This window comes from Phoxinus phoxinus (genome assembly GCF_949152265.1).
Source record: "Phoxinus phoxinus genome assembly, chromosome: 5".
Classification (NCBI taxonomy): domain Eukaryota; kingdom Metazoa; phylum Chordata; class Actinopteri; order Cypriniformes; family Leuciscidae; genus Phoxinus; species Phoxinus phoxinus.
The window spans coordinates 35,271,644-35,299,067 of record NC_136880.1 but is presented as its reverse complement, the minus strand read 5'-3'; the positions used below and the strand labels follow the sequence as shown (position 1 = coordinate 35,299,067).

General features: G+C 38.3%; 2 protein-coding genes and 1 long non-coding RNA gene across 6 annotated transcripts in view; 2 read left to right on the top strand and 1 right to left on the bottom strand.

Annotated features, from left to right (window-relative positions):
* adcy8 (adenylate cyclase 8 (brain)) overlaps positions 1-1,957 on the top strand; it is a 49,275-nt gene extending 47,318 nt beyond the window's left edge. For all 4 annotated transcript variants that reach the window (XM_079613654.1, XM_079613656.1, XM_079613655.1 and 1 more), the window contains one exon: positions 1,314-1,957. In XM_079613654.1, the coding sequence (XP_079469780.1) occupies positions 1,314-1,801 (488 nt within the window). In that variant the 3' untranslated portion in view covers positions 1,802-1,957. The remainder of the gene's footprint in view (positions 1-1,313) is intronic.
* Positions 1,958-5,022: 3,065 nt separating this feature from the next.
* LOC306999191 lies at positions 5,023-8,440 on the top strand. The gene is made up of 3 exons (XR_013797764.1): positions 5,023-5,130; positions 5,241-5,296; positions 8,370-8,440. It is a non-coding gene; the product is annotated as an uncharacterized lncRNA (long non-coding RNA).
* A 3,793-nt stretch (positions 8,441-12,233) lies between these two features.
* Positions 12,234-27,360, bottom strand: basp1 (brain abundant, membrane attached signal protein 1). The gene is made up of 2 exons (XM_079613681.1): positions 27,188-27,360; positions 12,234-14,577 (listed from the first exon to the last, which is right to left on the bottom strand). The coding sequence occupies exon 2, from the start codon at positions 14,563-14,565 to the stop codon at positions 13,963-13,965; it is 603 nt and encodes a 200-aa protein (XP_079469807.1). The 5' UTR covers positions 14,566-14,577; positions 27,188-27,360; the 3' UTR covers positions 12,234-13,962.
* Between the last annotated feature and the right edge of the window lie 64 nt (positions 27,361-27,424).

Genomic DNA, 27,424 nt, shown 5'->3' with positions numbered 1-27,424 from the left:
TGCAATGCTTTGTGGGAGTGGGCAGTCACTTTCCTGTTTCCATGGTTACTGATCCACTCAGGATCTTGGGTAATGTAGTTCTTGTTTTGTTTTTATCACATTGCAAACTTCTAGAATTTCTATCTCAAATGTACTTAAAAAATCTAAATTTTATCTTTCTGTACACAACCGTTTAAAAATGTTATTTTGAAAGAAATTAATACGTTTATTCAGCAAGGATGCATAAAATTGATCAAAAGTGACAGTGAAGAACTTTATAAAGATTTAAATGTCAAATAAATACTGTTCGTCAGAAATTCCTGAAAACAACGCATCAAGGTGTCCACAGAAATTTTAAGCAGCACAACTGTTTTCAACTAATAATAATTAGAAATGTTTCTCAAGCACCAAATCAGCATATTACAATATTTTCTGAAGGATCAATTCAGCTTTGCCATCACATAAATACCATATATTTAAAATAGAAAACCTTTACCTTTAACCTTTACCTTTTTCTCTGTTCTTACCCTGAAAATATAGCCTAGAAATCTAGACGCACCCTAGCGGCAGCAAAATGTATTTTGCAGCCAGGGCAGTCTAGCATAGACCATAGACCTTCTAGCTGCAAAAACCTAAATTGGGTCAGGCCAATCACGTCGTGTATAGAGTAGGCGGGGGCGGGCTTAACATATGATGACAGAGTTGCGACGGCTGCCACCTGAAAACAAAAAATGGCGGCTGCGGATGGAGAACAGCGGTCTTTCGATTCGGCTTTGGCCGCGACTCTGGAGGACTTGGAGTTAAGTTTTTCTTTAAGAAAAGAGCAAAGAACGGCACTTAAGTCATTTTTAAAAAAGGAAGATGTGTTTGGAGTTTTGCCGACTGGATACGGAAAAAGTTTAATATACCAATTAGCTCTGCTGGTGGGAAAACGTCACCTTCTTCGTTGCTCTGATTGGTTGTAGCGCTATCCTATTGCGTGCAGAGGGATTTTGAGAGACAACCGTTTATCCCGCCCCTCGGATTAAGCCGAGGGAGAGTTGCCAGACGAAACATCTTGATGTAAGTCTGGCTTGCCAGGCTACTGAAAATAACCTTAGATGCTAACATGTCGTCAAATAAATAAATTTAAATCAATGACAGCTTCAGGTCTCGTCATTATTTATCATCACAAAAACAATTAGTGTTTTGTGATGAAAATTAATAGAATTTGTACTTCCGGAGTTAGGCACTCTATTAAAAGGCTGAAATGTAGCTCCATTGCAGCTTGCACCATCATGTCTTTTCAACAGGGTGTATTTGCTGATGCTGACTCTGTCCGCTCTCTCCCTCAGGTATGGCACATGGCTCTGTGGTGGCTGGAGTCATCGGCGCTAAAAAGCCGCAGTATGATATTTGGGGGAAGACGGTCAATCTGGCAAGTCGTATGGACAGCACGGGTGTCAGCGGCAAGATCCAGCTCCCAGAGGAGACCTACGCCATCCTGAACGAGCGCGGCTTCGCCTTCGAGTACCGAGGCGAGATCTACGTGAAGGGCATCAGTGAACAGGAAGGCAAGATCCGCACGCACTTCCTGATGGGCCGCGTGCAGCCCAACCCGCTCATCCTGCAGCCGAGGAAGCTCACGGGCCAGTACTCGCTCGCCGCCGTGGTGCTCGGCCTGGTCCAGTCCCTCAACCGGCAGAAACAGAAACAAATCCTCAATGAAAACAACAACTCAGGCATCATGAAGGGCCACCACTACAACCGCAGAACTCTGCTGGCGCCGGGCGGCTCAGACACCAGCCACGCTGAGGTCACGGACAAGAGCGACCTGGCCTAGATCTTGGACGAGGAAAACAGACTGCGTACTGAACCAAAAGACTGAGCTGTACTTCAGACTGCTGCCGCTGACTGAGTGTCTCTCTTGCTGTCTGTGTTTCTTTTTGTATTTCTTTTGTATTTGAGAAACAATAAAGGGGTTTAATTTTTTTATAAAGGTCTGAGCTTCCTTTTAATAAAGGTCTGTATGAATGGTTTGATCTAATGCCGCGTTCACGTCATGTCGGGATTATTGTAACTCTGAGATTCTACTCTGAGAATTGTTAACATACCCAGACTCAGATATTTGTCATTTCTAAGGCAACGCTCAACCAAAATGGTTCCACATGCATTGCTGTTGATGACAGCAAAACATTTAATTACAGATTGTTTATCAGTTTACCTCTATTTGAATTCGCCTTAGTCTTTTCTTCCCTATTGTGACATATATCCGTGTGAAACGGCTTCTCGAACAAGAAAAAATGTAGGGAGGGACTTGATTTTGTCCATCGGGACTTGATTGGACCATTGTGGTTTGCTATTGCTGCAAGGGGGAGTTATTTTGATTAAAGAATATGAATGCAAATATTATTATTTTCAAAAAATAGTGTGCAAGGATAAATCATTTACAATAAATACGGTAATATTCCTTAAAAAATTAGAATTATTTTATTTTATGGTGACTTCGAGAGCTAAGAAAGTAATGTAGCCTACATTTGGCTGATATTTCTCATTTGTTCTGGCTTCTTGTTAGGCATTTAAAAAGTATTCTAGTGTTCTACCTGGTTGCTAAGCTGTCCTGACTGGTTGCTAGGGTGTTCTAGAACACATAAGTCAGGGCTGCCTGCCAACTCTCACGCATTTAGCGCGATACTCACGTGATTGACACTGTTCTCACCTCCTCACAACATCCATTTTCTCACACAGTGAAAAAATATGGCATAGCAGAGAGAATACTGACAAGACAAAGCAGGAAACAAACTGCCAGCTTTCAAATTCTGTCAATTTTATTCAAACAATAAATAGCCTACCGTTGTGCCACGTGAATTCGATTTTATAGCACGAAATAAACATGACTGAACATCAGAAGGTATGTTGAAAGATACAGTACAACTTACTGTTAATGTATCATGTCTCGTGTAATTGATCAATCAGAGTTTCAACCGCGGAAAGACAGCTTGTAAACAATAAGACATGTAATGTTACATTTTAGCCTACTACCTCAGAAACTCCATTCAATGGTAATAGCACAGTAGCTAGAAAAATTAACTCTGAGGAGCATTTTGTTAAAGCACTGTATTACACAGGCTACAGTAGGCTATTCATTCTATTTTTACTCATATCATTCAATTATATATAATATAAAACGCCTTATATTAAATACATATGCTCCAAAGCAGTTGTTAATATATTATTTTAGATTGTAGTAGGTAATATATTAATATTATAGTAATGTAAATTAATATTATAATACCAGCTGACAAGGTTCCCTTAGTTTAAGTTGAACGCTTCAAGTTGAACTCAAAAGTTGGCAGCCCTGCTATAATGATAGCTACACATAGAACTTTTTTTTTTTTTTTTGACGATGGTCAAATTAGAATTATGTTTTTTTTTTCCTTACACGTCGAATACTCTTAAACACGAGAACCCCGACATAACGCGAACGCTTCATAAATGTATCCTGCTCTGTTATTGTTTTATTGCAAGTTTGCAAGAGGCAACCGATGTCGAGGTGAGTATGTTATAATAAATTATTTGCTCAATCTTTAGCTTCATACATAGGTGTTAACAAGCACCAACACTATTACAGATATATTTTATCACAGAAAGGCTACAAAATGCTTTTTTAGATAAAGAATGAAGTTGTACTGACTGAGAGAATATTAGCTGGGCTCAACAACACGAACAATCTACAAATGAGAACGACAAAGATTGTCAAGGATTTTCCTATGAAGGTATGTGATGTTTTAATCAAAGCAGATATTGTAGCTTCTTCTTTACAAAATAGTTTTTTTTTTTCTGCGTTATTGTAGTTATTTATTTGTGATTATCACCTGTCTAAATAATCTCTGATAAATAACTAAATGATTTAGAGCTGATCAGGTGGAAGTGTCGGTCTGACCTGCAGAGGGCGATGTTGACTGAATATTGGTCAGATTGAAGGAATAGAGTGAATATGTGTGCATGTGTCTACTGTGATTTATCTATTAATATTAGTAAATAATTAATAGTATTTAACCTGTTTTTAATTAAAGAGTAAATTTTAATGTATCTGATATTTTTATTGTTTTAATTATTCACATAATACAACACTCTTTTTTCTTCTTCCCACTCTCTTACGTAGGTGGACAGATCATCGTCTTGTCAGTCGGACATGCCTGTATTTCTGACGGGTGGGCGGGGCCAATAACCAGATCATCACTCCTGTCGCACTCTAGGATGTTGTTATTCTTGGCTCTGTTTTTTTTTTTAACTGACGAATAAAATTGAATAGAAGCAGTTGCCATGGTGAACAGTGCAACGCTTTGATGTTGAGAGTGACAAAGTGGTTCATGTAAGAGAGGAGAGAGAGAGAGAGAGAGAGAGAGAGAGAGAGAGAGAGAGAGAGAGAGAGAGAGGGGGGGGTATGAAATGATTGTTGAAAGATCAAATAGTTAAAATGCCTGAAAACTGGCACAAATACGACCTCAGCTGTGGCACTGTAGGGTGTGTGTGTGTGTGTGTGTGTGTGTGTGTGTGTGTGTGTGTGTGTGTGTGTGTGTGTGTGTGTGTGTGTGTGTGTGTGTGTGTGTGTGTGTGTGTGTGTGTGGAATGATGATGTGTTTGTTACTTGACAAGCCATCTGTGAACAGTTTGCAGATTTTTTTTTCTCAGCATTGGATGCTCACACACGGGTAGTTGACACATAACATGTCTGTAGAGAATTTTTAACTGCATTAATATTTCAAAATGATATGACTGTATAAGGTAAGTTGAGAGGGAATAGTTGTCACACTCTTTACTTCTGGTATTTTCTCCAAGAAGGTTTTTTTGTTTTGTATTTTGAAAGTAAATTTCTGTTGAGACACATACAGTAACATCTTGGCTAAAAAGTAAATAGATAAAATGATGTTTCACATTATATGGGGTAAGTTGTCACAACCTACTATTCACTTGTTACCTGTCAACTAAAGCATAATTAAAACTATTTGGAACACAATTTCACACAGAAATGGCCATTTTATGTGTAACACTCTTTCTCTCTCTCATTGCTCCCATGCATACAGTTACAAATCTGAGAATGGTGTATCTGCTGTTGCTTGGCAACAACAGTGAGACCCCCTCCCCCACCAATGTGCAGCTGTTTTGGATGTGTGTGTGTGTGTGTGTGTGTATTCCTGCAGATGGCAGTCCATATTGATCATTCTTTATGGCATTCTTAATCATAAGTTCAGAATCCATTATCATGTTTCCTGTGATAGGAGGAGGGAGGAGCTGAGTTCCCATCGGCCTCTCAGCAGACTGGATCACCACTCAGGTACTGTATTATGCATGAAGCCGTATGAATATTTAAATAATGTTCGAATGGGTCGCTGACAGGATATGTTTAATGTAGGTAAGGTGTTCATCATAACTGCCCGGCTGATTTTTCAGGAGATGATCTCATTATATTTTAAGGCCACCTGCAACCAGCTAGCAACTGGCGAATCATGTCTCACTACTGACGTCTTGCTCAAACTTCCTGTTTCAACAGGAAATGCGTCATCACAATGGACAGAAAACTGTTTGTCAAATCAAGTTCACAGGGTCGTTCAAGGAATAACACAAAATTCTGTCATTTACTCAACGTCATGTCGTACCTCTGTATGACTTTCTCTCTACACAACGGAATTTTTACTATGAATTCAAAGGTTAGTTCACTCAAAAATGCTAATTCTGTCATTAATTACTCACCCTCATGTCATTCCAAACGGGCTTGCAGCAAAAATCTCCAACACGGGTTCACAAGATCACCACGACGCATGCGTGCTGTGCTGGCGCGAGAGCAGAGAGTGAACACGCTTTCGAGAGTAATATTTTTTAAATAAAGTGGTAAATTGTGATTTATTTGTTATTTTTTCCGCAAACTAACCGCTCATGTCACTTGATAATCTTGAGGACAAATCACTGGAGTCATATGGATTACTTTAATTATGTCTTTACTACCTTTCTGGGGCTTGAAAGTGGTAGTTGCGTAGGCTGTCAATCGAGGGACGGAAAGATCTCAGATTTCATTAAAAAAGATTTAATTTGTGTTCTGAAGATGAACGAAACTCTAACAGGTTCAAGACGACATGAGGATGAGTTATTAATGACTGGATTTTCATTTTCGGATTAACTAACCCTTTTCATATAATAAGCTCCAGATAGACAAAAAGCACCACAAAGTAGAACAGATTTGTGTTAAATACATAACCAAGACATGCTGCTGGTTTGGAGTTTGAATATGTGAAAGATCAAATTATATTTGAGAGCTTAGACCCATAGAAAAAAAATCTACACATAGACAAAACATATGGATACATATTGTTCATTTAAATAATAAATAAAATTATGATAAAATAATTATGTTAATAATGAAAAATAAATAGGTTTTTAATTAGTTTCATATAGGAGATCACAAATCTATTTAGATTTGGGATTCTTCAACTTTAACATTCGTCCTGACATTTTCAGAAATAATTTCTACACCCCTGGCCATAGCAACCTACAGTAAGCACATGTGAACTCGACCTGCCTCATTTGAACACACAAGACGACTTTCATCTTCCTGAGGTCTCTTATATCAGTTATACATCAGGCAGTTCTCTGTTGGTAGTCACTCCAGGCACAGATGTGTCAAACTGTCATCTTTAATTTGTTTACTTTGGGCTAAAACTTCATGAAATGACATTAAGTCTAACTGCCATTGCAGCGTTAAGAAAAGCAAAATGGTTTTGCACCTGTCAATCAATAACAAATTCTGTAATGCGATAAATTGGTGAAATTCTGCCACTATATGTTATATTATATAATCATTTACTCTCCCTGTTGTTGTTCCAAACATGCTTTACTTTCTTTCTTCTGTGGAACAACAGAAGATATTTTGAGAAACTAACATTATTTAGAATTAGTGTTTCGCAGAAGAGAGAAAGTCATACAGGTTTGGAATGACATGAGGATGAGTAAATAATGACTGCATTTTTTATTAACTATCCATTTAAGCTCAGTCAAGAGCATTTGTTAGTTAAAATGTTGATTAGCACAAAAAAACAATTGTCTCTCATTTTGTTTTTATCAATTGTTTTTATTATGGTAGAAATCAAGCTTACATTGAAGCACTTACAATGGAAGTGAATGTGACCCATTTTGGAGGCTTTAATGGCAGATGTGTAGATTGTAATTTTATAAAAGCACTTGCATTAATTCTTCTTTTAAAGTGCCCCTATTATGCTATTTTAAAGGTTCCTAATTTAGTTGTGGAAGTCTCCAACAATAATGCATCCAATGTCCAAAAACACCTCTTTTCTTTAGAGAGTCTGAAACGATTAATTCGAAGATCAAGTCTCTCTAACCCCTCATTTCTGCGAGCCTATTCTGATTGGTCAGATGGCCCAGTCTGTTGTGATTGGTCTACCACTTACAGCACGTGAAACGGAAACAAAACTCCAGTCCCATTACTATATCTGAATTTCAGCTCCAGAGGCTTCCTCAGCATTTTTACTCAGTGATACGAACAGTAACAATGGCGTCTGTTTTCCCGTATCAATTCCAGCGTGAGTCCTCATCCTTTTGAAGTGCATACCAAGTGGATTCACTCCACGGAAAGCAGTGTCTTCTCAACATGTCGACAACACGAACCAAACTCTTCCAGGCTTCAGCTACGACTAGTGTCTGAAGACCATAGGCTGCCATTACATTTTTTACATTGTTATGTAGGTATGTAACAGGATGTGGGACTAGAATGGCTGATGATTCGTTTCAATAACTTTATTTGTCGTTTACTTTGATCTTTAAAACTTTGCAGACCTTTTACATTCACAAACAACTATATTACACACCTCTTGAAAGGTAACATTAGAAAAAGCAGTAGGGGCATTTTAGAAATTGGAATGAAACGCAGTACAGTACAGTAATTTTAACAACATTAAGTTAAAGTGATGATTTTTTTATTTCGAATTTATGCAAAAAGAACATCCGACAAGAAAATGAAATCAAGTATACAAATCAAATGAAGTTAAACATAAAAAATTATAATAATTAACAATAGTTACAGCAAAAAAATGTTTACATTTTTTTTTAACCATTGTCAATGTCCATTGCATATTCGATGACTGTCATTGATTTAAATCCACACCCTTGAAAGAGCGCATTTTTCCCAGTGTGTTTACTTTAACTTCTCAGGTAAATGTCAATGATATAACCCATTTCAGATGTGTCCAAAATTATAACAACAGTGGATGGTTGCATATTTGAATTCTTTCATCAAAATTATTGCTGTACACTTCTATACTTGCTGGACATTGGCAGTCCCCTGTTTGGCATTACTAAAACACACCTGCACAGGTGACTGAAGTGAACTCTCATCTCAGTTTACAGATCTGACAGCATTATTGGCTGGAACGAGATTTACGCACACTGTGTTTCTCTGTCGCATGCACGAACACAGCTGCAGCTGCATCACCATGGAGATGCAGTTAGCCAATGACAGGCGGCAATTTTCCCTCCAGGGACCCTGCTGATTCGGGCTGGGGGGAGCATGGGGGCGTAAACAGGAAGAAAAAACAAGAGGTGGGTGGATAGTGACAAATGAGAGACTGTGTGTGAGCATGTGCAGGTATGTGTGTGCGAGAAAGTGCAGGTATGTGTGTTCTCTCAGCTTCCTTTAGGTAGGCGGGGTTTACAACTTATGCATTTGAGCCTGTTGCTAGGCAAGACCAGTATCCATGGTTACCTCCGTATCCAATCAGGTGTTAATGTTGATGTTGGCGCCTGTTTCATTCATGTATGTGTGTGTGTGTGTGTGTATGTGTGTACTATGTGTGGAAGTGATGAAATTGAACCTTTCTTTTATGGTTATCGCTTCTGGATTCTGATCAGTCTATATATTTTTGTGATAGTGGACCACTGGAACTCAAATAATCTAGTCTTATAAACAGAGCTGCGGTTTAGATTCAGGTTTGGATTCGCAGAACTGGTTATTCGTCAAATCGAAGGGAACAGATAGAGAACTGTGTAAAGCCATAGTCAGCAATGATATCCGTCAGAATTGTAGGAGTGTGTTACATTTGGTTTGATGTGTGTTAGAGTGTGTGCGTGTCCTCTCCTTCTGCCTTACAAAACCAAGTGACCGGTTGCTATGGGATCAGAGGCTTGGCGACCGTTACTAAGGCCCAAAGGCAGTCATACATGAACCCAGTCAACCCAGAGAGGAGACAGTACAGAGAGAGAGAGAGAGAGAGATAAAGGGAGATAAAAGGAGAGAAGACCTGGAATATTTAAACAAACAACCTCATATTTATATTCAGGTTCAGTTCTGAATCCCCTAAAAAATGTGGCTTATTAAACTGTCAGTTTATTTATTTAGTTAATAAATCCAAAACAACCAAGACAGTGCATGGATAAAAACATAGCAAACTAATAATGTATGTAGACTAATAACCATGAGTGTCCATCAGGAGAATTCATTATGATTCTAGTGTGATAAAAAAACAAATATTACCTTTGGCATTGTAAAGTAAAATCATTTTCATTCTACACAAAAGATAACATTATGGCAACGGGTCTATAGCACAAAAATAAGCCGTGACAGCGTGATCGTCTATTAAAGGGATAGTTTGAAATGAAAAATGAAAATTCGGCCATTAATTACTCACCCTCGTCGTTCCAAACTCGTAAGACTTTCGTTAATTTTTGTAACACAAATAAAGATCTTTTTGATTAAATATGAGAGATTTCTATCCCTCCGTTGACAGCTACGCAACTGACCCTTTGATGCTTTTCACATAAACATTCATCAACGCACACATCAGTTGTGGTAAACGGAAGCTCAAACATGTTCGTTTGACGTGCGAGAACCAATGAGGTTCATTCTTGTGTTACGCAGCAGTTTTGAGCTTCTGCAAGAGGTTTGTTTCGGCAAGAAAGCTTTCAGATTTCATTAAAAAATCTTGTTCCGAAAATGAACGACATAAGGATTAGTAATTAATGACAGAATTAAATTTTTTTGGGTGAACTACAGGTATCCCTTTAATTGTCATTACTCAAATAGCAATTTTTCCTTGTGGTTTTGAAGATACCAACAATTTTGTTTGCCGTTATATTGCTAAGTACAGGGTACACTTTGTTACATTGATATACGCATTCATATACGCGTGGTACTATATATTTTGTGGTATATACGCGTGGTATATTCATATACCATTCATATACGCATGCGAATGCGTCAGACAGGAAACACAAGCTAATGCGAAAAGTTTCCATTGTCTTATTATTGTGAGATACGAGTTACACCCTTGACGTCATTGAATTTCATTCAGAGTTGTGCGACAGTCAATCACTGTTTGCAGTTACCATTGAAATGAATGAGAAGTGCCATAAACTGAATCCTACCTGTCACGCAATTGTCCATGACTTCTCTTATAAAACAGTGTTTTTTTGGTGTAAACTCTTAAAATAGAGCAATCCAAAATGGATGTTTAAGAGCAAACATGTTGAAGATTAGCCGATAGGCTGTCGATTCATTAAAAGATTAGCGGATCTCCCACAAAAGCATTTTATTCAGCGTAGTGAAGCCTCTCCTCCATTGACATCCATTACAAAAAAACAGCCTCTGATCTCCTTCCCTGTGTACCGCAGCGCTAGCAGGCATTACACTTTTTTTTGCTAACCTTTGAGGCTTGCGTTAAAGTGGCTTTGGTTTTACATTTCGCTGTATTTCAAAGTTGGTGATCTATGACCGGCGAATTCTGACTGCGATGAAATGACTGCGGCAAGACATGTTACTTGGCTTGATCAACATGTTTTGTTGATCCTGGACTAACTGTCCAAATACACAATCCGAACCCTATACCCCTAAACCTAACCCTATAACTTATCCCTAAAATCAGAGGGAAATGATACGTGAATAAGAATGGTGTAAGAAGACGACTGGTTGTAAGCCTAAACTTGACATGTAAACTTGCCCCTCAAATCTGATTGGTTGATTGGAATGTTGTTCCAGGATCAACAAGGATGTTGAACATGTTTTATTTGGAGAATTAAGGTTCACTGGACCGGTCGTAGCACAACAGAGGCTCGTCTCGAACAATTGTGGTTAAAAAGTATATACATTTTTTTTTTTTTTTAGAAAATGACTGCTCGTTTTGCTAGATAAGACCTTCTTTATTTCTCGACTGGGATCGTGTCGAGACTTTGAAGCTGCATTGAGACGGACATTTGAACCTTCTTTTGAACATTGGGATAGATGGTTGCCATTGAAGTCCATTCTGTGTAGAAAAATCCTGGAATGTTTTCCTCAAAAACCTACATTTCTTTTCCTCAAAAACCTAAATTTCTCTTTCGAAGAAAGAAAGACATGGACATCTTGAATGACATCGGGGTGAGTCAATTATCAGCAAAACATTTTTTGAAAGTGAACTGATCCTTTAAGTCTCTTTTAAAAAACGTATTTGTATAAATGTTCTTTTACTACTTTGTAAAGTATTTGGATTCAGTATTCTGTTTTTTTTTTTTTTTTTGCTGGTTTTATATTTTGTACTGCTCTCCATGCCTTTTTGTCATTTGTGAGGCACTTTGTGCTAAGAAGCTTTAAAAGTGCTATATAAATATGATATATATTAAATTATATTTTATTATATAAATTATATATTATAATATACACACAATTATTATTATTATTATGCACAGTGAAAATATTTGACAGAAATTCCAAAATGATCAGCAAGTTGACTATCTCGACAGTGCAGTGAATGATTACTGCATATGGTTGTCAATGAATGGGTCGCTAAATCATTTTGGATTTAATAAAATTTCCCCAATAAACAGGCAAGAATAAACCTTGTGTCCTCCATGATGAAGTGCTTGAATGGGACCAGCTCGTAATCATGAAAGTAGATTAACAAATTATCAGCTTGCGCAGTTTCAGTTAGTGATTAGCTGTACATCAAAATCAACATTTATTTCTGTGTAAACTCATGGTTTTTGGTATATATGCTACTTCAGACGTGTCTTTTGTGGCTCTATTGCAGTGACAGCTTACAGTATATAACCGTTTAGATTTGTTGCAGATAAAATTAGACTAGTCTTTTTCTCAAGATGCGAGTTCAGAAATTTTTATTAGTTTGAACTGTCACCGTCTCTCTTGAGCATTAAAAAATGTATTAAAAATGTGTGTGTTGGGGAGAAACATTAAAACTGAATTTATCCATGAAAACAGAAAATCAAGACGTGTGAGCTGATTTTCAATCTGTTTCTTTCATTTTATTAATGTTGCTCCATGTATACAAGTACATATATCTCAGTTCTTCCATTTTATTTTTTATTTTATTTTTTAACCAGGGAATTTTGGAAAGAAAAGGAATGATAGAGAAAGGAACAGAGAGAAAGAGAGAGAGAGTGTGCTAATTCAAATGAAATATCACCTGTAGCAACATTATCTCCACAGCAACCAAAAATACACAACAATAGGGCCAACCACTGACATGCAAAACACACACACACAGCCTCACACATATAGAAACACACAACGCTCACATTGTTCTGTCAGTATATTGAGAGATCTGTGTGTGAAGTGTGTCCTGTTTGGTGAGTTTGGAGGTCGGTCTGTCTCTCTCTCAGTCTCTCTGACATCATGACAACTGCTGCTTTCAAAGTACAGAAAGACCAGCACTCAATTAAAGCACGCACGCACACACACACACACACACACACATGCAGAAAATGCATGCTCATACCATGCATAACTCCATATGTACACTCACATAAAACCCTGGATCCTTCCACACACACGTACACACTTTAATTGAACCTTCAAACAACCAAATAAAGGAATAGTTCACCTTAAAATATATAACATAACACAATTTACCCATCTTCACGTTATTCAAAACCTGTATGACTTTCTTTCATCTGTTGAAGAATGTTCATGCTACTCTTTTCTATACAGTAAAAGTGGATGGGGTCCAAAGACCGCGGAGCTCCAAAAAGGACAAAATAGCACCATAAAAGCATCACAAAAGTAGTCCATAAGGCTCATGCACTATATTCCAAGTCTTTGAAATTTAAATAATTCTTTATAATCTTACATTGAAAATCTGCCTTGATAGATGTAGTCCCCATTCACTTTTTATGCATAGAAAAGAGCAGCTCTTTCAACATTTCTCCTTTCACATTCTGCAGAGGACAAAAAATCGTACAGGTTTATAAAGACATGGCCGAATTGCCATTTTTGGGTGAACTGTTCCTTTAAAAACCATTAATACTGCTAACATTCAATACTGTGCGTGTGTGTATGTGTGTGTTTGATGCATTGTGCTGTACACTGATTTTGTTTCCACTGATATGTGAGAAAAAGAGAGAGAGAAACAAAGAAAGTAGCAAAGTCAGGGGATAAGCAAAGACACAATGCCAATCACTAACTAGAAAGCCGCAAACAGGAAATATGAAGTATGCATCAAGGAGGCTGGACTACTACTACTACCACTCACGCACACACACACACACACACACATACACACACCCATACACACACACAGACACCCACACCCACACACACACATATAATAACCCCTTCCAACTGCCATAACATCACACTCAAATGGAGGGAAGTGAGAATTGGAGGGTGGCAATGAATAGATTCCATGTTTTTATTCCACCCCTCATTGAATGGAGGTAGAAAGAAAGAGAAAGAGAGAAGAAGTTGGGGGGCTGGTGGTTTGTATCAAAGTTCAATTGGATATTAAAGATAATATCATCATAACTGCCAGTCTTATTCACCATGATCATGTCCATCACCAACACAATGATCAAAGTCCAGCCTGTTAAAATCATTACTGTTATTGTTACTATTATCATTATTCATTTTATAATTACTGATATAAGTTAAAATGGGCGGGCTAGTTTTATTATTTCGATTTGATTTCGCTTTTCATTTGTCATTAATCTTGTCGTTCACTGCTCCATCTGTTAATCCTGCACAGCGACTGCTTGCTCCTTATTGGGGGCGGGGCTGGTCTCCGTGGCGACCGGCTCTGCGGCGGCGGATTCCTTTGCGGGCGGAGCCTCAGTCTTTTTAGACTCAGCGTCGGGCTTGCTCTCCGTCGCTGTGGCTACAGGAGGGGCGGGATCTTTCGCGGCAGGGGCGGGCTCTTTTGCTGCCTCTTTCTCACTTGCCGGAGCTGCAGAAGGGGTGGATTTTTCTTCCGCTTTGGCAGGAGGGGCATCTGGACTTTTGGCGGGTTCTGCTTTAGCAGCCTCGCTGGTCTTACCGTCAGAGGCTTTAGGAGCATTAGCATTAGCGTTCGCCGCAGGCTCCTCCTTCTTTGGAGGGGCGGCGCTTTTCTCCTCCTCCTTGGGTGCGGTGGAATTGCTTTCGGCACCGGGTGCGGCTTCTTTAGCAGCTGCCGCCGTGTCATTGGTTGTCTCGGTGGCGGCAGGAGCATCCTCCTTGTTCTCTTTGGGAGCTTCGCTCTCCTCCGCCGACGCTCCCTCCGTCTTCGCGTCCTTCTCTTTTGCCTTCTCGTCGTTCACATTGTATCCCTTCTTCTTTTTGCTCAGCTTCCCTCCCATTTTACCTCTGACCTATGAAAGAGAGAAACAGAACAATCAACACTTGTGCAATCCAAAATGAGTTTTTTAAACGGCAGAAGGATCCATTTATGTGCTTTCATCTTCATCAAGTTGAGTCATTAACACTAAGGCCCTGTTTACACCTAGATGAGTTTGGATCAATTGGATCACAAGGAGACGAGGGAGACACAATCCCGTTTACACCTGTCTCCTTTGTCCACTTTCAACCACTTCTGTCCTGATTTATTCAAGTGTAGGGTCTATGTGTGTGGGTAAATGTATGTTTTTTTTCAGATCTTTCAATCAAATGGACAAAATACTGTAAGCTCGCACAATTTACATATGAACACGAATGGAGATGGCGGAAAAACGTACAGCTGTTGTTTCTACTCTGACCGTCGTAAGTCTGAGAGAACATTGTGCTTGGTACGTTTTTCGTCTTCAAACCAAACTTCGGTCTTCAGCCGTCAAAGTTTAAATCCCGTCTGGCTAGCACGCTCCCCATAATGTTTATGCATTATGTCAGTAGGTGGAGAGCAGGCGGAGCGGAGAAGGAGCGTTTACACTACGAAAGCAATCCGGACGAATGTGCTTTTGACTACCTCTGGAAGTGGACAAGCTCAAAACGTTTTAGACCCCGTTTACACCTGTATCAGATCCTGATCGGATTGACGAAAACGCTTCTACAGTAATACCAGGTGTAAACAGGGTCTGTTTCCTAAGTTTCAAATTATCCAATGACATTTTTTGGCTAACTTTGTTGTTTGTCTTAAAACGAAGTAAACTCTCACGTCTCCTATTGAGTTTTAGATCTCAACAACATCTCAGAGTGTATTGAGATTTGCTAATGTTCCAAAGTCTGCAAGAAGTATTGAAGAATGTTCTTTCAATAAAAAACTTTTTTTATCCAATTATTTAAATATTCTGTCTTATGGTAACATTATTGTAGACTAAACCGTATTAAGCAATACCAAGGGTTTTCAATCTTTTAGATGTCACAGACCCCCAAATATGATTACTCTCATATCCCCAATCGTAACATTTTTAAATATCTATATAGTTTCTTTTATAAAGGCCCAATTTATACTGTGAATTTATTTATTTTTATAAATATGTCTAAAACATTATTTGCAAAATATGAATAAGCATATTTAATCATATTAAATAGTTTATATTATTACATTGTGTTTCTGCTTATAGTACTGTAAGATTTATTTAGTTAATATTTATTTTAAACTAATCTAATGTTATTTTATCTCATTTTTATTTACTCATTTAATCTGTTTTATTGATTTATTTATTTTAATCTTTGTTTATAATGTATTTATTTTGACATTTTTTACACCGTTTTCTCACACTTTTATTTGCACTTGTACACCCAGTTTGAAAACCTTGAGTTATATGCTAAACTATACTATACTACAAACTATACTGTACTACATGAAATACTATAATATACTATCTTTATTTTAGAAGAAACATCAGAGACATAGATGTAAAAAAGGTAACTATTGCTTCCCAAGCCACGAAAAAGCAACCACTGAGCAATACAATTTTCCTCTGGGATTATTTGTGGAAATTCAAGTGTAGCATGTCAAACTCTACATGTCTTGCATAATCAGAATGACATACTGAGAAGAAAAATGCAATTCGTGCTTTTAATAGGTACCAAAAAAAAAAACCCACACATCTGCAAATCGGTCTCTGTGCAAGGTGCGTAATGAGAGAGAGAGAGCAGAAAATACGTTGTATGTTCTGCTCTGGGTTAATTTTAGTACATGCGCTTTTGCTTCGGTCTTGATACAGTGAGCTAATAAAAGCTCAGCAGGCTAAACTCACATCTCTGAGACAGTCTGTCAAGATTCTATCATATCAGGCATCAAAACTACATCATTAATCAGTAATCAGACTCCAGCGCTGATAGTTATCTGGAAAAATGGAGGGGGTTTTAGAGGACAGCATCTCTGAGCCATACTACCTGCAATTCAGAACCGCAGTTACCAAGGCAACCGGGTGGTCACGTGACCCATTCCGAATAAGGAGCCGTGAAACACATTCTCTCTCTCTCTCTCTCTCTCTCTCTCTCTCTCTCTCTCCAATCTCCCTGTTGGCTGCTTTAGCGTTCCTGAGCTCAACAACCATCTGTGTAATGACACACTTGCACACACACATACAGTTATTCTCCAGACAGAAGAAGAACTGTAATCATGTGAAGCCAACATGTGAGTTGAATACATATGACAACGCAAACATGGAAAGTCTTTCCTTTCAGTGTGTAAGAGAACAATAGACACTATCTGTCCTGTCTCCACTGACTCAAGCAGACAGCAGCACGCTGTTTCAGCGTTAAACAATACGCTGCAGTGTGTGTGCGTCTGTGAGCTGTCTCGTACAGGGAGCTTGAAATTCACTTACTGAGTGAAACCTGCTGATTGGTAGTAAATGCGACCCTGCTGTGGCTTGTAAACTGTCTGTGCATAAAGTGTCAGCGTGTGTACACATCCCATATTCAAAAGCCATGTCGCAAACTTCAAAATTAAAGGAGAGGATGAACAGCACTTTTGTCTCCTGCTCCAATACAGAGCAATACAAAAGAGTTCAGTTGAAGGGAAGACAAGCATTGGAGACTGAATAATGGGAAACAATGCATCAATGAGATTAAACCTTCAGATGAAGATTTATCATTGAGGCTAGGCCCTACGACAGAGCTCTACTGTGGAGGCTAGGCCCTACGACAGAGCTCTACTGTGGAGGCTAGGCCCCACGACAGAGCTCCATCGTAGAGGCTAGGGCCCAGGATAGAGCTGCACAGTGGAGAGAGTAGGTGACAAGAGTTTTCTGGTCATTAGAGCTGCAACAATTGATAATACATTATTGAAATCAGTCTGCAACAAAGAAATGTTTGTTTTAGACATTATTTTTAGCTTGTAAATTAATCACAATGAGTTTGTTCCTATATATAAAGCGAGTAATTAGTTATTTATACTTCTCAGTAACATGATTACAGAAAAAGAGCAATATCTTACTTTGCGTTTTAGTTTTTATTTTAATAAATGTAATTGTTTTCAGAAACGCTGCTTTGAGAGTTTTTTTGTTTTGTTTTATTGCATATTGTATTGCTTATATAGTTTTATCTGCACACTTATTATTATATATTTCAAACCATTTGTTTTGCACACAACATAGATTGCACAGACATCAATTTGCAATGTTTGAAGTTTGGAAAGCATCGAGGAAGATATCTGTATCTGTTATGGAAAAAATGTATGCACTTTTAAAATGCGATGTGTTCCTGTGATGGCAGAGGGTGAATTTTCAGCATCATAACTCCAGTTACTTCAGTGTCACATGATTCATTCTAATATGCTGGTTTGGTCATAAAGATTTTTTTTTTATTATTATCAATGTTGAAACTGTGCAGCTAAATATTTTTGTGGAAACCATGATGTTTTTTTTTTATCCAGAATTCTTTGATGAATAGAACGTTTAAAAGAACTGCATTTATATGAAAAAAAGACATTTGTTAACAATATAAACATCTTTATGGTCTTAATGCAACCTTGCTGAATAAAATATATATATATTTTTTTTTATCTTACAGATATCAAACTTTGGATGGTAGTAAAGATGTATGTGTGTTGCCTTGTAAACGAGTAACTTTGAATCGTAAATTGCTTATGTAACTCCAACACACACACACACACACACACACACACACACACACACACACACACACACACACAGGCAGGCAGGGGAGGGGGGAGTGGAGAACTGGAGCAGAAAATCTGACCCAATCACTGTGCTGTAACAGCAGCAATGCATTCTGGGAGCAAGCACACATTCATAGCACTTTATATTCAAATACAATAAACTACATTGCATATGGACAATTTTTCTAGTAAATTGATATTAGATGCCGCTCAATCCGTATTTGAATAATTTTGCTGACTTGTGTTGTTTGTATGCAGCCAACCTTCTCTTGCATATCTAAATGTAATGACTCTAAAGTATATGTGTATGTCATGATAATATAAACGTGAACGAGCATAAGAAGATAAGTTACTAATATACATCCTCATTCATCCATTTTTATTATTCTGTCTCTCACAAATACACTCTTATGTGCATGTGTGTGTTTGTATGTCGAAGACAGATGCAGATGTTTTACCTCCAGGTCAACAGGGGGAAGTGTAGAGCCACATCCCTAAGATGTTTTATTGAAGACTGGACTTGAGTGGAGGGGCAGAAAGGACAAGGAGAATGTGACAGCTCAAAGTGTATGACACACACACACACTAATAACTTCAGATCTGTCCTCCAAGCTCAAATACACACATACACATGCACACAAGCTCATAACCTTAGAGATGTACTCAAACAAACCCCACACACTAGCACATTGTTGGCTAGGGCCCGGGCCTCTACGTAAACACGAGCTCAGGCTAATGAATAACTCTGGACCAGAACACAGAGCAGACAGCGAAACTGGAAGCTCCTGTTCTTTGTTTGATTGGTCGAGATGATTTGAAAAGTAAACGTGATGATGATTATTGTGATTGTTTTATTGATTATTCTTGTTTACACAGATCATGATTTAAGCACCAAATTGTGGATGTGCTTTCAGGAAGACTGAATGTGTGACTGTTGACAGAAAGAGTCTGACATATTTCAGTCCAGGTAACTTGTTCTGTTTAATTTCTAAACTTCCTCCACCAGATAGTAGCCTACATCATTTTTTTTAAGGTCAGAACTGTGTTCCAAGTGATCACTACTTCCTTCATGATTCTTCCTGATCAGTGCACACGGTTTAGACTATTAATAACCGACTGAACCAGAGGTTAACTGACACACTAACTAAATTGAAAAGAGAAACTCACGAAACACAAATTGCGGCTGCTAAAAACTGCTTATTTGAGTTCTTTCAGGGCACAATTCAGTAAAGGAATTATGCAAATTAGGCAACGACATGAATGCACCTACAAAATTGGTGATGAACACGATTTGCAGGCTGTAATTCCCCATCTTACAGGCCGCTTCTAAACGCTAGTGGAGGATAACACAGACTACCACAATCTGTCATACTTTATCCAAACACCTTAATTGGCTCTTTCAAATGCGTTTGACCACACCACAGTCTGGGTGTCTTTTAAAGTGTTCTTCTCTTGTCAGAACCGATAATCTAATGTGCAAGCGCTCCGACATACACAGTATAGCGCAAATGTGCCTCCGGCAACCTGAGTTCAATTCCTGCCTCGAGGTGCTTTGCCGATCCCGTTCCTCCACCCGGTGCTTTCCTGTCTGATCTCTACACTGTCCTATACAATAAAGCCATAAAAAGGCCAAAAATATAACAAAAAAAAGTGTTCATATGGACACAATTCATTGTTTGATGAATTATTGCTGTTATTATCAGTATAAATATACAAAATAAGTCATATATATACATAAATAAACGTGATTTACACATTCTCCTAGTTCACAACCATTCAAATGTTTTGGGTCAGTACGATTTGTTTGAGAGAAAAAAACGAATACTCTTTTTCAGCAAGGACACGATACATTTTAGTGGTTTATTGCCTTTTTACCTTTAACAAAAGGCATTAAGCCACTCATTGTATTTAACAATACCCATTCTTAACTGTGTAAAGCACTGTAATGCACAACATTTCATGCCTTTTTGCTTTATTCAGACTGAAGACTAAAATGTGTGAGTAAATTTAAAATTCTAAGAAACCAGCTGTTGACTATTGAGTTTAGTTTAATTTATATAGCGCTTTTGCCAAGCTTGAAGCACTTTACAAGCAACAACCGAATTGTATCTGTTCAAACCCGCAGCAGCTGGAGTAATAGAGTAATAGAGTAATAGAGTAATAGGTAAACTTCCCGTTTATTGAGTCTAAAGTAGGAGATAAGCGTAGAATGACAAGAATGTGCCTTGTCTATTTATATTGTGTTTTGTTTGTTTGTTTGTTTAATATTAGGTAAATATTGGGACCTTAGGTGTGTGTGTGTGTGTGTGTGTGTGTGTGTGTGTGTGTGTGTGTGTGTGTGTGTGTGTGTGTGTGTGTGTGTGTGTGTGTGTGTGTGCGTGTGTGTGTGTGTGCGTGCATGCGTGCGTGCGTGTGTGTGTGTCAGAAACTCAAACAATAGTGTGAGGGAACATTTTAAATTAACACGAATGCAATAAAACATTTACTAAGATAAATAGTGTTAAAATGGAAAGATGTCAAGATGTAAAATCGTTGATTGTGTTTCTAAAAGCACATTTGGACGCGCTGAGGTGGTTTGCTAACTCATTTGGACAATGTCTTGAAAACTGTGAAAACTTTGACCTGGTAAAATTCGTCATCCTACACGCACAGAGCCATCTCTCAGGATGGAAATTGCTCTAATGAAAACAATGGCGAGGGAACATAAACACCACTGGCAGACAAAAACACGCTCGCACACACGGAGACCTTGAGATTCTTTCTTCAGTAGTGTACAGACTCCACATTACTCTGATGACTGTTTAGCGGCTCACTGATGGTAAAATGCACTGTGACTTTGAGTGTGTGTGTTTATTTAAGACTGCCATGGTTCCTAACAACTTACTTGAGCCAGTCTGAGATAGTAACACACACACTATCTCTGAGCCTCACCCTGAGTTGCAGCATTGCCGTGTGTTTCGTGATAGTGAGTGAGATTTGATCATGTCATGTCCTTCAAGTACAAACATCCATAAATCGTGTTACTGACAGATGCTTGATAAAATGAAATGTGAGCTCCCTCACCTGAACACACTCTTGTGTAAATGTAGTGCACACTTCTGGCTGTTTCTTCAACTATGGACTTTTAATTTGTCAATTACCGGAGAATTCTGTTATTTTTCTGAACAAACAAATTTCCACTACATCTCAAATTCTGTCTTGTGTTTGATAACATGCTTTTGTTGTAGAAATTACATTTTGAACATTTTAGAAATAAAACGTTAGATTCATATAGCTTTACTTCTAGCATTACGTAACTCAAACGTTTTTTTTTACACTTCTTGTGTAATTTTACAGAATTACAGCGTGACTCGATAAATTGTATGTTGATTTTCCTTCACAAATCTCTTATCATAAATATAAACCAAAAAAAAGTTGGCTGTGATGGAAATGATACCACAACTGAGGGATAGTCAACATCATTTCTACATAATTCAATTGTTGAAATTATCATAGTTTGTAATAATATTTTATGATGGATTTTAAGATTGAACAGGGTCTGAGATAAAGGTTGAAAAAAAATCTAAATATAGAAGAAATTTGAAAAGTAGCAACAACAACAACAAAAAAAAATGATGAAGTCATGGTGAAATATTTCCTAGACTTTCCTATAAAAAAAATCTGTTGTTTTAATAAAAAATCAACCTCTGGGACATAAATAGTTGAAGAAAAGCCCACATAATTTTTATCAGAAGGACTTAAGGTTTCATATCCGACTCTTCAAAGATTCATACAGTTAGAAAAGACGTGTTATGTTGTCTTAAATATCTGAGATTTATGCTTAGTCTAAACATAATCCACCAGAAAAAAAACATGGACACACAAATCTACAGAATGTTTAATGTTTTCGTTCTTGTGGGAAACTTGCTGTCCTAACAAGAGGCGACTGCATTGTTCATTAGGCCTTGATTATACAGTCAATGTCCTGAACACAACAGTTACGCCTTCACTCCTGTCTGTCCTCGCTCTATGCAGGAAATATACAATAATACATTTATTGTTCTGAATTTAATATAAAACTTTGTGTCATTCTGTACATTTTTGTCATTGTCGTATTTCTCCTGTGTAATGCTCTCATATTGTGCTAATACTGTGTTTTGTGTGTATCTTTCTCCAAGGGACTGTAACAGACAGGTGGGGTCAGTGGGGGTCTGGCCTTTGATTGGCTGTTGCCGTAGGAACCATAGGAGAGCTGCCATTCTGGCTCATTCTTCCAGTTCCTTCAGGTCATTGCCATGGCAACCCAGAGAGAGATTCCATGATGATGACACACACATCAACAGAATCAAGGAATCTGAGCTGCTAGGTAACAGTTGATAATTAACATATAAATAAATAATTAAACACATGAAGTTAGCCTGCATCTTGTAGGTTGATAAGTGTTAAAGGGATAGTTCACCTAAAGATTTAAATTCTGTCATCGTTTACTCCTGTGTTCTTCCTTTTTTTTCTATGGAACACAAAGAAGATTATTTTGAAGGATGTTTTAAGTCAATGGGGTCCAAAACAATACTGGACCCTATAGAGGTGCATGATTAAAAGATCGCGATCTCGATTCAAACACAGACGCGATCTTATTCCGAAATGACAGCGATTCTCCTGTGTCTATTAAACTTTGACAAAATCACATCAGAACGTTTAAATCTGTGTTCGCGCTGCTGAGCCAGAGTGAGAAACGAAACAGCTTCACAAACAGTCTTTTCAACACCACAGTATGGTCATTTCTGTTACAAATATTCAGATTATCACAGATGTACTAGGATAAATGTTTACACTTCAGATATAAACACAGTAGCGATCAAAATAGAGCAAATCACCTTTTGAACGTGACTTGGCGCTTCAAATAATGATTGTATCGTTACATCGTTACACCAGTAGGTGGCGACAAGTTATTGTTAAAAATGTAACGAATCATTCATTCAAGAGATTTCTTCAAAAACACTGATTCATCCAGTAATGAAACAACTATGAGTCATTGTATCATACATTCAAACTAATTAAATATTTATACCGAGCAACATTTTGTCAGAGCCGTTTACTTAAGGCCATTGCACACTGAGTCCGAAAATTTCGTATGCGTTTTTTCGTATTCGTGATTCGGTGGCTCTGAATTGCCAAAGCACCATTCGAACACCATTCAAACTGCTTGTTACGGATGCGAAAAACGCAGAAAATCGAACCCGTTTCAATTTTTTTTTATGGCGGACAAAAGTTTCGGAGGCAGTGTGCAAGCGTGATTGACATAATAATGTGAGGTCGTATTTATTTTTTAACATGCAAAAATTTTGGATGCGAAATTTCTAAATGACTTATTTTGATTAGTTGTCTGTTCAGAATCGTGGGTAAATAGTGATCTCTATTTGAAACCAAAAAAATCGTGATTCTAAATGTATGCAGAATCGTTCAGCTCTACTGGATCCCATTGACTTTGATTTATTCAAAATCTTCTTTTATGTTCTACAGAAGAATTTTCAAACAGATTTTTCAGTTTTGGGTGACCTATCCCTTTATTTCTTCAGAATGAACAACTACCTGCTGTATATCGTAAGAAAAATGTGGGAAAACATAAAACAACCTGTAGAAGCACCTGCAACTCCAACTAATAAATCATTTTAAAAGCAAAATAATGATTCGGAAAGCTTAAAATGTTCGAATGTGAAGCAATAGCAGGCTCAGTGGCTCAGTTCTGCAGCTCCTCTCACAGAGCACATAAAGCCACCAATCACTTTCCACACAGTGCACACAGACCGCAAAGGATGATGGGACAGAACCTGACTAGTGACTGACACTAAAACTTATCAAGTTTTGCCGACACAACTAAGGCTGCCTGAGGAAAACATCAAATAATAAAAGAATGCTCCACTAATCACAAGTAGTTAACAACGGTGTGACAGAATGGGCACGTAGACTTTGAAATGGCTTCTTTTTTTCTTCTTTTTTTTGTTAAGTGACGAGTCCAAAAATAACTGTAATTTTGAATGCATCTCTAATTTGGGACCGTCTCAGATGTGCTTGAGTTATCTGTCCCTTTCAATGATCTTCCTCAAACAAATGCACACACACACACACACACACTCAAAGCTCTGCTTGGCTGAGCTGCCTCTGTCTCTGTCAGTGCCATCCTGTCTCACTGCCTCCTTCCTGTCTTTCTCCTGCTTTCATGTCTATCCCGCTCTTCTTCTGACAAACACTGAAAACTGTGATCGCAATCACCTAAATATTCATCTGACAGAACCTGGCGCACCGAATTCAGTATAAGATTTCTGAAAAAGTTTTCACTGTGATTCTTTCAACGATTTTCATGGCTATTTTGTATTAGTGACGCACTTGAGGTAGAACACTTGATCACATGGTTGCTAGGGAGTTTTGTCTGGTGGCTTGGGTGTTGTGAGCTATTGGCCCACAGGGATCCAGGTTCAAATCTAGCCTGGGTTATCATCATCCCATTCCCTTTCTCTCTTTCACGTTCCTCAGGGAAATTTTTCGGTTTACATATTTTCCGACCTTAATTATGACCCATGTAAATTCCGTAAATACGAGGAAAAAATGCTGCGTTTTCAATTACCGGTACATTTACATCGTTCGTTTCAGCCAGCGTCTAAAATTAAACTAAACCGTGATACTCGTCAACTGGACGTTGTTGTTGCTGAATAGTCAAATTGAATGGATGGAAAAAATAAATGTAAATAAATGCAAATAAACAGCCCATAATCCATTCTTGACTCACCAAATGAAACTAGACAAATATTCACTGATTCAGACTGTAAATCTCCTCTTACAAGGATCTGCAATCATGAACTAACCCATCAGACAATAGAGATCTTTCTCACTCTCACTGCTTCCTCCTGAGTCCTGCTCTTTTCTGCTATTGCAACACTAAACTCCAGCTGGGCTTAAAACCTGGCGTCTCACACTGACATGAATCACCTGACTGCTCTTCTTGTTTCAATAGGTGACCTAATACAGGTCTGTATTGAGAATACAAATGTAATCAAGATTATTGCTAATTCAACTCATGAACATGCATGCAGAACCAATGTGCAGATCTGTAAATGTTGTCACTCGCTCATGCAGGGTTAATAATGTTTTTGGTGGGTGAGTGACTCCTGTGTGAGTTACCTTCAGGCTCTTCTGCATCATACAAACTCATTGGACACATAAATGAGACCCTAACTGATGTAGATATTCATTTATCTCTACAACTCTCTCTTCTCTGTGGCTTGCACACACAGAGGGAGTGAATGGGAGATGCAATTTCCAAAGTGTACCAACCCTTATAACAACATTTTATGTCATCAATCCTGTTTGCGGAAGATCAATAATCAATACCCAAGACCTTATTTTTAAGACACTGGACTTTTTTTTCATGTGGTAACATCGAACTATTTTACTGTTTTGTACATTTAAAATGACAAAAACATATACTTTCAGGCAAAAATCTGCGCTCAGTTCTCAGTTTGGTTTGATGTTTCCAGGTTGAAACGCGTGACTCATTCAATTGTTTATTGGTCCGTGGGAACGTGAGGATTATGAAGCTTACTCATACTCCTTTTAAACTAACCTCAGTCTCATATTTTCAAATCTTATCCGAAAAAAACACCATAGACGACATTATTGGGCGGAGACGTTGACACAGTGTTATTTCAATATGCGGTGTGGTGTCTGAGCGCTCTTTTTTTCCCTCACGGGAGGCGAGCGCGAGCGCACGGTCACTCGGTTCATTGTCTGCCGCATCGCCGTGAAACGTTAAAAAGATTCGTCTACAAACAAAATATTCATGAACACAGTTGCGGAAAAATAGTATTCAAGTCATAAAAACAGTTGTACATTATAGTACAGTACATTAGAAGCCAATTTGAGAGATATACAGGGTAAAAGCATCAGTTGTCCATCCACACCCCACGCGCAATGCGCATGTGCCATGCAGAGACAAAGGATCAGGCAATTACGGTTATAGCTTAAAACGACAGATAAACTATATATATATATATATTATCATAAAAGGCGCTCTAATACAGTAAAAAAAAAGACTGAATCATATTCAATTTACATTAGTGAGTGACAGAGTGAAGAAATTTGGCACTGTGTAGCATCATAAAGTGTAAAGAAAATGTGTAAACACTATTCATTAATTATAAGGATTTGTCGTGTGTATATTATTTAAAAGCTTCAGTTCCGTAATATATATGAGTATGGATGCGCGTGTGTGGGTGGGTGAGTGAGTGTGCGCGCACGCGTGTGCACCAGTTAGACATCGCTGCAAAATGTGTGCCAGCTCTGACAAAAGAGGGCGGTGAACATAAATCCGCGTCTGTATCAACAGTAAAACGAAGCATTTTTAATGTAATTATAACAAAAACCATTAATGATTACTTCTCTGAAAACCCCGTAATTTATCAATTTACGCACCAGAAAACCCCGTAATTTATCAATTTACGCACCAGAAACCCCGCTTTACCCATTACGCTTCATTCCTTAAGTCATATCAAAGCAATTTTCTTTCAGCATTTGTTTTAAATAATAATAACCAGTGAAGAGCGACGGCATGCAAGCGCAGAGACAGTGCTTGTCTGTTCAGAACACGCCCCTCTCCACTCAGTTCAGTCGCGTGAATTCCATGGCTGATTTATTAAAATGTTTATGTGCATCTATGAAATCAAATAAGCTCAGATACATTATTCCTCCATTCGCCGGCTGAATGGCGTGCTTAAATTTGCACTTGATTTAGGTATTTCCCTGGTTCACTACCGTGCGCTCCGTCTCTCCAAGTGGGAGTCGCTCTTATTTATCAGAGACGCTCCAACTAGACAAATTATTAATGTAACTGAGGCAGAGTGTTCATTTGATCTATTAAAAGAGTGAAATAATCTTACCGTCGGCGGTGGACTTTCTTGTCACTCCTTTCTCGAGCGTCTGCTGTTTTTTCCCAATGTCCTTTTTCCCGTGCGCGTGGATTCGGCGGGGTTTATCGGGACTGTTCGGAGTGTGTCTCGCGCTGCATTTCTCGCGCGCACTCTCGTATTCGGTTTGGGGGGGCGGGGGCGCGCGACGTGCTGCGAGCCACTGAGAACGAGACACGGAAGTGCGCCGCACAGTGATCAAGTCCCGCA

Excerpts from the sequence above, each read along its gene's own strand:
- basp1 (XM_079613681.1), bottom strand. The coding sequence starts at position 14,565 with ATGGGAGGGAAGCTGAGCAAAAAGAAGAAGGGATACAATGTGAACGAC.